Raw genomic sequence first — 8,437 nt, 5'->3', positions numbered from 1 at the left:
TCCAACAAAAAAAAAAAAAAAAAAAAAAAGAACCCTATCATAGTTCTAACGGGAAGGTTGAGGGGACCCCAGGCCTCACCTGGGCCTTTGTGTGCCCACGTGCTTATCAGCCAGTAAGGAGGGGCTGGTTAGAAGAGAGAGGATTCTAAGCTGGGAACCAAGGAGAAACCATTCATTCATTCATTCATTCATTCACAAATATTTGTTGAGGCAAAGTGCCCAGGGCTGGGGATAATAACAATGACAGTCACAGCCAACATTTACTCAGCAATTCCCAAGTGCTTTATACACATGCTCTTTCTCCAGGGATCCCCACAGCCAGCTCTGCCCACCTCCTAGGCTCAGCAGAGTCTTCCCTTATCATCCTGTCTAAAACTGGAACTACCCTGGTTTCCCATCCCCCCACCGCCTTTATTTTTCACCACAGCACTTATCCCCATCTTGGAGAGTATATATTTTCTTTACTTATACAGCATCCCCTACATGGGCCTTGTTCAAGCTTGAACAGTGCCTGTCACTCACAGGTTCTCAGTGAATGTCGGATGATCAATTCATGAGGTTGGAACTACTACTAAGCCCATTTTCTAAATGAGAAACATGAGGCTCAGAGAGTTACAACTGGGTCTGTGCACAGCTGGGATGGGGTAGAGCCAGGAAAAAGACAAGTACTCTGGCTGCTGAGCTCCTGTTCTTTATAAGATTTATGATAAGACATCCAAGACTAGGTTACCTGAGCCATCCTGAACTGGCATGCTAGGTTTGGGGTGTCTAGAGTCATATTTGGGGGAGTTGGCTGGTAGAAGAAGCACCTCGTGGTTTCTGACAATCAGCCCCTTGCCTGTCCCCCAGATGCACCCTGGAAACCGACAGTGAACGGGACAATGGTGGCTGTAGAAGGGGAGACGGTCTCCATCCTGTGCTCCACACAGAGCAACCCAGACCCTATTCTCACCATCTTCAAGGAGAAGCAGATCCTAGCCACGGTCATCTACGAGAGCGAGTTGCAGCTGGAGCTGCCAGCAGTCACGCCTGAGGATGACGGAGAGTACTGGTGTGTGGCCGAGAACCAGTATGGCCAGAGGGCCACTGCTTTCAACCTGTCTGTGGAGTGTGAGTAGCCCGCTCTTCACCCCTTACCCCCACCTAGTGGTGGATGGTTCCGTGGGGGACGACTGGATCACTGGGAGATGCCCTGTCTGTTTTGCCACCTGTCACAGCTTTGCCACCTGTCTCGGCTTTGCCACCTGTCTCAGTTTTGCCTGTCCTCATCAGCAGGGAAGCTGAATCCACAGCAAGAAAATAAAAATGCCAGCTGACGATACAGTGTTCCCATATCCCGGGGGTGGGGTTTTTGACCAAGACTTCTGGATCCTATGGCCACTGGCCCTCTGCATTAACTAAAACAATAACCATAAGATCTAGCCCTTATAGAGTGTCACTCTGTATGACACTGCTGAAAGCACTATACAGAGACCCTCTCATGTCATCCTTATGACAGAGGTTACTATTACTGCCCCCGCTTTATAGAGAAGGAAACAGGTCCGGAAAGGTCATGCCACTTGCCCAAGATCATACAGCTAGGAAATGGCAGAATTTGAGATTCAGATCCAGGCAGTCTTGTTCCACTACTCTGTACTGCCCAAAGCTGACCTCACTCTATGTTATGACATCAGAATACATTGATCAAGTAGCTGTTATGTGCAGAGGGCTGTATGGCTCTGTGTGTGTGTGTGTGTGTGTGTGTGTGTGTGTGTCGGGGATGGGGGGTGCAGGAGAGGACAAGAGGACACCGAACTTATTAATAGACACAGTATAGCTAGAGAGATGAGATGGATGCACATAAAAAGCCACTGTCTTGGAAATGAAACCGCCCCTGCACTTCAGGCCAGTGCCACTCTTGATCTCCCCTCTTTGGCAGCCCTTCCCCCACCCCAGCCATCCCTCCAGGTCCTAGCAGCCAAGTCCCAGCTTCAACTCCCTTCCTGAAGCAACTCCCTCTGGAATGTCACCTCCATGTTTCTATTCTCCTTGCTTCCTCCTCTGCCTGCCTAGCCTCTGACACTACTCCCCAAACGTCTTCTCTCAGCTTCTGTGACTCCACTTGCAACGGCCCCCACCACACAAGTTTGCCACAGATTCCACATGTCAAGCATTCAGTACAGTGTCTGCTACACGGCCTGTGCTCAATACTCTGTACGTGGCAATAATCAGCACATGGCAGATACAGTTTATTCCTGGAGGGCCATCTTCTATGGCAAAGGTCTGGCCACCCACTCCGCTGCTGATCTATCATCTTCAGCCACATTCCCGCCAGGTGTTCGCCCCCTCCCCGCCCCCAGCATTGATGTAATCATGGCAGATGAATGTACCGTACCCTTCCTTTCTGTCCACATGTGCCACCCTGGGCCAGCTTCCCTCCTTCTGCTGCACCTTTTCCCTCATGACATCCTCACCAGTGGTTCTTAAGTTGAAGAGCCAGAGATCCCTCTGAGAACCTGATGGAAGCACCTGCACACAGACACACACACCACAACATTTTAAGGAGTCACAGAACCCGCCTGTGTCCTGAGAGCAGCAGGCAGCAAGTGTCACCGAAGGGCCTGTCCCAAGTCAGGCATTGCATCCTCTGCCGAGTGTCACCTTGCTGAGTCCTTGTTGTCCCTTGAAACAGGTGTGCGCTACCATTGTCCCTCTCAAGTGAGAAGAAAACTAAAGCTCAGGATCCCCCAAGGCCATGCAGCTAGAAAGGCTGGTCAGAGCCTGGATTCTTCTGGACTCCTGTCAACCCCACTGTTAAACCTCTAGCAGCTTCACCTCCCTCGTTGCCCTTGACACCCAAGAACTAACTCAATCTAGCTTCTCTTGAAAACAGACGGGTTTGGAGTGTGTGGCCATCAACCTGTGGGAGCTGAGGGGCAGCCGTGTGTCCCTGTCACCTGCCCCACTGGCTACCTCCTCACTCTTCACAAAGGCCTACGTCAGAAGGCATGCCCTCTGGGAGTGTGGCTCAGGCCCCCTCTTTCCACACAATGTCTCAATGTCCCCTGGCACCAAGGCTTTAGTGTTCACTGGCAATGGTGGCTTATCCTTGAGCAGGTGCCCGTCCTATCTGCCGACCTCAGGGCCCCGCACAGCATGGCGCATGCAGGAGGCATGCGCCCCGAGTGCTTACGGCATGCAGGGGACTAGTCTGAGCCCACTGCATGTATTGACCTACTTTGTTCTTACAACCTGGTGACTGGGGAGAAGACACCATTCTTCACTCCAGTTGAATGCAAGAAAACTGAAGTTTGACTGGTGTCCAGTACCCTAGGGAGTTGAACAGACCTGGGTCAGAATCCCAGCTCTGTCTCCATCTTGCTGCATGACCTTGGGCCAGTGATTTTGCCTTTGCTGAGCCTCAGTTTCCTCCTCTGAAAAGGGGTTTCATCACAGTATCTTACCACAAAGATGTCTTTGAGAACTAAGAGAATGATGTCCAGCCCCCACAGCACCCAGCACGCACCACACGTACTCTGTAGATGTCAGGTATCATTTTTTTCCCTTCCATCTTTCCTTTGGAATCCAGGTGGGATATCTAGTCTGTGTTCTGCTACTGAGGCTTTGTTCACGTGCTTCCTCTGCTGGAATTGTTCTGTCTATCTAAGTATTTGGCTGGGATGTTAAGTGTTTCCAACACACCCGTGAGCCCATCTTTGGAGTCTTTGCAAGTTGACTCCTGTTTGGAAGCTGCCCTCCCCCAGCCAGTAGGTGGCAGAGCTGACATTCAAGCCAAAGCCATCCCACCTCAAACCTCCCATTCTTTGTACCTTTGTCTTTGGGGTTTGTTTCCTGGCCCCTGGGGGTTTCAGTGGTCTCCCAGGTTGCCCATGAAACTTCGAAGATACTAAGAACATGCACAGTCAGGGTGTCAGCATTTCCCCAGAAGCCAGGGCAGACACTGTCACAGGAGCACTGGCAGTGCTGTTTTGAGTGGAAAGGTCTTGAAAAAGTTTAATCTCTGTCAGTTCAGGCTTGTTATTTATGTACTCTTTGGTATCTTAACTGGTTAACACCACAGCAAACATAATGCCTGTCTGCCTAAACAGGATTGGGGTCTATCATTTTTTATTTAGTAGACTTAGAAATGTATGCACTGAAGTCCCAATCCTACTGCAAATACATCTGCTCGTGTGACTCCCTGGCTCATCACTGTTGCTAGAACAATAATTTTTGCTGGAAATTGAAAATAGGGCAAAGGGTTTTTTGCCCGTGTGTAAGTAGGTTTTGGTCAGAACTAACTGAAAACCAGTGCTCAGTCCAGAGCAAGCAGAGGAGAGTGCCAGACTGTCCAGGAGGGAAAGAGAACATAGTTTAAAAAGCAGCAGCAGCCGGGTTCAGTGGCTCAGTCTGTAATCTCAGCACTTTGAGAGGCTGAGGTGAGTGGATTGCCTGAGCCCGCGGGTTTGAGACCCGTCCGGGCAACTTGGCAAGACCTCGTCTCTACAATAAATCAAAAATTAGCCAGGCGTGGTAGCGTGCGCCTGTAGTTCCAGCTACTTGGAAGGCTGAGGTGGAAGGATCGCCAGAGCACAGCAGGTAAACGCTGGGGTGGCTGTGAGTGTGCCACTGCACTCCAGCCTGGGCACCGGAGTGAGACTCCAACTCAAAAAAAAAAAAAAGCAGCAGTGTTCTAATATATAATTTTATATTTTGAAAAATGAAAAAAATAATACCAGTACTACAGTATTTTTGTTATTAAATGGCAGTAGAGCAAGGCTCAACTAAATGACTTTGGGCAGCCAGCAATATTTGGTCCTAATGGCTACAGGGAGTCCCATGAGGGAAGGAGGGCTGGAATTCAAGGGGGTTTTAGGAGAAGTAGGGGTGTCTGCAGGAGGGATTGAAAGGGGGGAGCTGAGGCTGAAGGCCAGGAAGGAGGGGTCAGTCCGAGTCTGTGTGAGACCCCAAGGGCCAGAGGAGGCTAGGGGCCGGAAGAGTGCGATAGCTCATTCTTTCTAAGTTTGGGACACAGAGTGAAGATAGCAATCCCTGTCTTGATGGAAATAAGAGGCCAACCCTATTGGCGATAAGTATGTGGGAGGAAACCTGAGACAGAGCTGACGCTTGGAGCGAGGTGCTGCTTCCATGGGTGGTTTAGAGAAGGAAGTACTGCCTGTCTAGAGGTCTGTACGGAACAGGGGGGTGGGGGGGAGGGGCTCAGCAAGTGTCTAAGGGAAGTGTTCCAGGTCCAAGGAGAAACACACGGGCCCCGGGGTGGGAAACAGCAAGGAGGCCAGTGTGGCTGGAAAGGAGTGAGCTGGGGTGGCCGGGAGGAGCGGGAGGTAGAAGGAGAGTGTGGCCAGGGACCAAGGGTCCTTGCAGACCAAAGAATTTGGGTTTTGTTCTAAGTGACTAGGGAGCAACAAAAGGAGGGTTTTGAGCAGGGAGTGCCATGATCTGATTTATGTTTTACAAGGTGAACAAAGTTAAAGAGAGTGAAAGAGACAGTGCAAAGGGGATAGTGCAGCTCATCTCTGTGTCCACCTTGAGCCGTCTGTGGGCGTCACCCTGAAAGTGGCACCAAGGGAGTTCCGAGGGAGTGCCCCAAAGTGTGTGGAGATGGCACTGGCTGGGTTTCCTAAGAAAGAAGTACTAAACACCAGGGTGATCAGTCCAGAGCCTTCATTAGGAGAACTTCCTTACAGAGTGGGCTGCAGCATCCTCGAGGCAGGCAGGAGAGAAAGGGAGGGTCTGCCTGGGGGTGCCCTCCACGAGGAGGTCGGGGTATGATAGAGTTCATGTCCGGGTTTAAGAAATTTGGCTCGGGGCCAGAGCTAGTTTCTCTCAGTGTTGGAACAATAGCCTACACACTTTTATCAGTGCCTGGGAATGTTCAAGGCCCTGGCTTGGGCTAAGGCCGGTGGGGAAGACACACAGCTGGCCAGGTCACAGAGCAGTCAAAGCACTGTTTGTCAGGACAAAGAAAAAAGTAGAGAATACTGGGGGGCCCTAACACAGCTACTGCCCCCACCTTTGGCCACCCTGCCCCTGCCCTCAGCCAAGCAGTCTCCTGAGGGCCAGCCTTGGTGATCTCCAGGCCATTCTCACTCTTGATCTTGCCCCTGCAGTCGCCCCCGTGATCCTCCTGGAGTCACACTGTGCGGCGGCCCGTGACATGGTGCAGTGCCTGTGTGTGGTGAAATCCAACCCAGAGCCCTCTGTGGCCTTTGAGCTGCCATCACGCAACGTGACTGTGAACGAGACTGAGCGGGAGTTTGTGTACTCAGAGCGCAGTGGCCTCCTGCTCACGAGCATCCTCACACTGCGGGGACAAGCCCAGGCCCCACCCCGGGTCATCTGCACCTCCAGGAACCTCTACGGCACCAAGAGCCTGGAGCTGCCTTTCCAGGGAGCCCGTGAGTGGCGTGACCTTGGGGTGGGAGCCCCAGAAGGGAGTAGGCACCTCTTGACCCTAGCTCCCCACCACCAGCGATCAGCCGCTGAGCCCGGGACAGACCATGCAGATGGATGAAATGGTCGATATTCCCGTCCACTTGGTGGGGAGCCCCTCCCCCGGGCCATCCAGCAATGAAAGGGGTCGCACGTGGTCTCAGAAGCCTCGGTGCTGGTCAGTCAGTGCCAGGATGTGGCAGCTGTGTGTATATTTTGACAGCCACCCTAGCATGTCTCCTAAGAACCTGGGGGTCCTCACTACTACCCGCAGCCCTGAGAGTGCCTGTGTCTTCCCTGTCCTCAGACCGACTGATGTGGGCCAAGATTGGGCCCGTGGGAGCCGTGGTCGCCTTTGCCATCCTGATTGCCATTGTCTGCTACATCACCCAGACACGCAGGAAGTGAGTGCCTGCAGGGCTGATTTGGGGATAGGGCGTCTCCAAACGGGGGCAGGTAGGGGCTGGAGGCTGAGGGGTGGGTGAGGCAGAGCAGCACCATGTGTGGGGAGGGTGGATTCTGCTCTGAGAATGTTCCTCTATGGGGGTGAGAGGGCCCCGGTGAATGTGAGCCACTGCGCCACCTGGCCTGGGTCTCCACATTCTGTGCCACAGCCTCCCTGCCTCCAGGCACCCTCCCCTGCACAGTCCAGTGTGACAGGGAAAGCCCTGGTATCCCTGTAGCCACAGCCTCAGTTCCAGCAACAAAGACACTCCCCAGCCCTAAACCACATCCACCTGGCACAAGTGAGCTACAGCCATTCTTCTTCCTTGTGCAATGTGCTCATCAGCTGTCCTGAAAAACAAATGAACCTCCCTGCTCAACATCCTGGCAGAAAGAGGGACGACAGACCCAGAGCCTGTGAGGAGAACCCAGAGAATCCATGCTAGGGCCTGGAAAGGGACTCGTCTTCAACCAGGGCAGGGGCCCCAGAGGCAGGAGAGGGATGCCCCGTCATGGACAGGGAGCGAGAGGCTGGTTGTTCTGAAGAGGCTGCCCCTCCACCTCTGGGGCCCCTTGGGCCAAATTCCTGCGGTACATGGGGGGAAAAGATAGGGGAGAGGGCAGCTTGGGAGTCCCCCTGGGGCTGACATGTTCTGCCCCGCAGAAAGAATGTGACGGAAAGCCCCAGCTTCTCGGCAGGGGACAACCCCCCCGTCCTGTTCAGCAGTGACTTCCGCATCTCTGGGGCACCAGAGAAGTACGAGGTGAGGGCCAGAGCCCTACGGCTCCAGCTGGCTGGGGAACTGGGAGGCTGGGGCCACGGAGGGCCTGGGAAGGACCTGAGGCCAAGGGGCCGGGAGGGGCACCCTCTCCGAGGAGGAGAGGAAGGCAGTGAGAGGGCTGGGCTGGACCTGGAGGCTGGGAGGAGGTGCCAGGCTGAGGCCGTGTGAGGGGCCGTGGGGTGTGCGTCCCAAGGGGCCCCTCGCCCTCCCTGCTTGTGTCTGTGACTGCATCTCCTTCTCTAATAGTCCAGAGAGGTCTCTACCCTGGAAGGTCACTGAGCGCCCCAGGAGGTAGGTTCCGGGGCGTCAGTGTGCCTGCCTCTCGGCCCTCCTTGGGCCTGGGGGTTGGCGTGCATGTGTGTGCGTCCCGTCAGGTGTCCAAGGTGACCTCTGGTTAAGTCTGGGCCTGTCCAGAAGTCCTGGCCTTGTCTATTCTGTCCTGTGGTCTGTGGCCACAGTCTTGTGTGTGTGTCCAAATGCCCGTGGGAGTGGAGGGTGTTGGGGGAAGGGAGGGGTGGAAAGCATGAGGGGGACCCCAAGCCTTCCCTGCAGGACCTCCCACACTGAGGAGGGAGGCCATGCCAGCTCAGTGAGGGAGGGACTAACTGAACCAGGCACCTCCAAAAATCTGGAAAGGTGGGATCTCAACGAGGTAGTTTTAGTCTGGGAAGGTGTTGTAGGTTGAATTGTCTGACCCCCAACTTCCTAAGCGGAAGGCTTCCTGGAGCCTGGAGCTGGTATGCAGATTTCTTTCTTTTTTTTTTTTTTTTTTTTTTTTT

At 53.6% G+C, this 8,437-nt stretch overlaps 1 protein-coding gene across 1 annotated transcript in view; it reads left to right on the top strand.

The window, feature by feature from the left end:
• Window positions 1-8,437, top strand: part of MAG (myelin associated glycoprotein) — a 15,661-nt gene that overhangs the window by 6,262 nt on the left and 962 nt on the right. The window contains exons 6-9 of the mRNA XM_021709513.1: window positions 850-1,110; window positions 6,111-6,398; window positions 6,740-6,836; window positions 7,541-7,640. Coding sequence (XP_021565188.1) covers window positions 850-1,110; window positions 6,111-6,398; window positions 6,740-6,836; window positions 7,541-7,640 — 746 coding nt within the window. The remainder of the gene's footprint in view (window positions 1-849; window positions 1,111-6,110; window positions 6,399-6,739; window positions 6,837-7,540; window positions 7,641-8,437) is intronic.

This window comes from Carlito syrichta, unplaced genomic scaffold (assembly GCF_000164805.1).
Source record: "Carlito syrichta isolate Samal-C Ts95f unplaced genomic scaffold, Tarsius_syrichta-2.0.1 Scaffold246948, whole genome shotgun sequence".
NCBI lineage: Eukaryota > Metazoa > Chordata > Mammalia > Primates > Tarsiidae > Carlito > Carlito syrichta.
Note: the sequence above shows the minus strand (reverse complement) of the source record. Positions and strands in the feature narration are given on the sequence as shown.